General features: G+C 50.2%; 1 protein-coding gene across 1 annotated transcript in view; it reads left to right on the top strand.

Annotated features, from left to right (window-relative positions):
* Window positions 1-948, top strand: part of LOC108803323 (pancreatic triacylglycerol lipase-like) — an 18,515-nt gene that overhangs the window by 16,998 nt on the left and 569 nt on the right. Inside the window, exons 4-5 of the mRNA XM_018575171.1 lie at window positions 590-730; window positions 847-942. Of these exons, the coding sequence (XP_018430673.1) occupies window positions 590-730; window positions 847-942 (237 nt within the window). The remainder of the gene's footprint in view (window positions 1-589; window positions 731-846; window positions 943-948) is intronic.

Here is a 948-nt window from a genome sequence, read left to right as displayed (position 1 = left end):
GGATGATCATCAGGACACAGGAGAGCCGCTCAGATGTGTGAATGTGTGTGTGAATGTACGTGTGTGTGAATGTACGCGTGTGTGTGAATGTACGCGTGTGTGTGAATGTACGCGTGTGTGTGAATGTTCGTGTGTGTGAATGTACGTGTGTGTGTGTGTGTGTGAATGTATGTGTGTGTGAATGTTCGTGTGTGTGACTGTGTGTGTGACTGTGTGTGTGAATATACATGTGTGTGTATGTTCGTGTGTGTGAATGTACGTGTGTGTGTGTGTGTGTGAATGTATGTGTGTGTGAATGTTCGTGTGTGTGTGTGACTGTGTGTGTGACTGTGTGTGTGACTGTGTGTGTGTGACTGTGTGTGTGAATGTTCGTGTTTGGACATGTTGAATGTTGGCGGAAGGAAAAGCTACTGAACTTACTGGCGTAGGACGAGGTGTTTCCAGCAATAGAAAACCAATAACTGATCAATAAATCAATGATCTGTCTCCTTATCAATAACTTTCCTCCCACGTGTCATGTTTTGATTTGTTGTGCTATATAGTAATAGAATGTCAGCTCTTGACACGAGAATTCCCATTTCCCCCACAGGAGATCCTCCGGGTGGAAGACGTGAACTGCGTCGGGGTGGATTGGCGCGACGGCGCGGCTCATCTGCACCTGTACGCTCAGGCGAGCAGCAACATCCAGGTGGTGGGCGGGGAAATCGCCTTCCTGGTGACCAGACTTCAGGTGAGTCAGAAAATATAAGGCCCACCTCCTGCCGCAGTCCGCCATGTCTGACCGAACGCGGCGCAGTGGTGATATATACGAGCGCCGTCCGATCATTGGTATATTTCTGTGTGTAGGAGGAGCTGGATTACCCGCCGTCCCACGTTCACCTCATCGGTCACAGTCTGGGCGCTCACGCAGCCGGAGAAGCCGGGAAGAGATGTCGCGGGATCGCTAGA

The sequence above is a fragment of the Nanorana parkeri genome, unplaced genomic scaffold (genome assembly GCF_000935625.1).
Source record: "Nanorana parkeri isolate BGI_ZX_2015 unplaced genomic scaffold, ASM93562v1 scaffold3603, whole genome shotgun sequence".
Taxonomy (NCBI): Eukaryota; Metazoa; Chordata; class Amphibia; order Anura; family Dicroglossidae; genus Nanorana; species Nanorana parkeri.
This window is presented reverse-complemented; position numbering and strand designations above follow the sequence as displayed.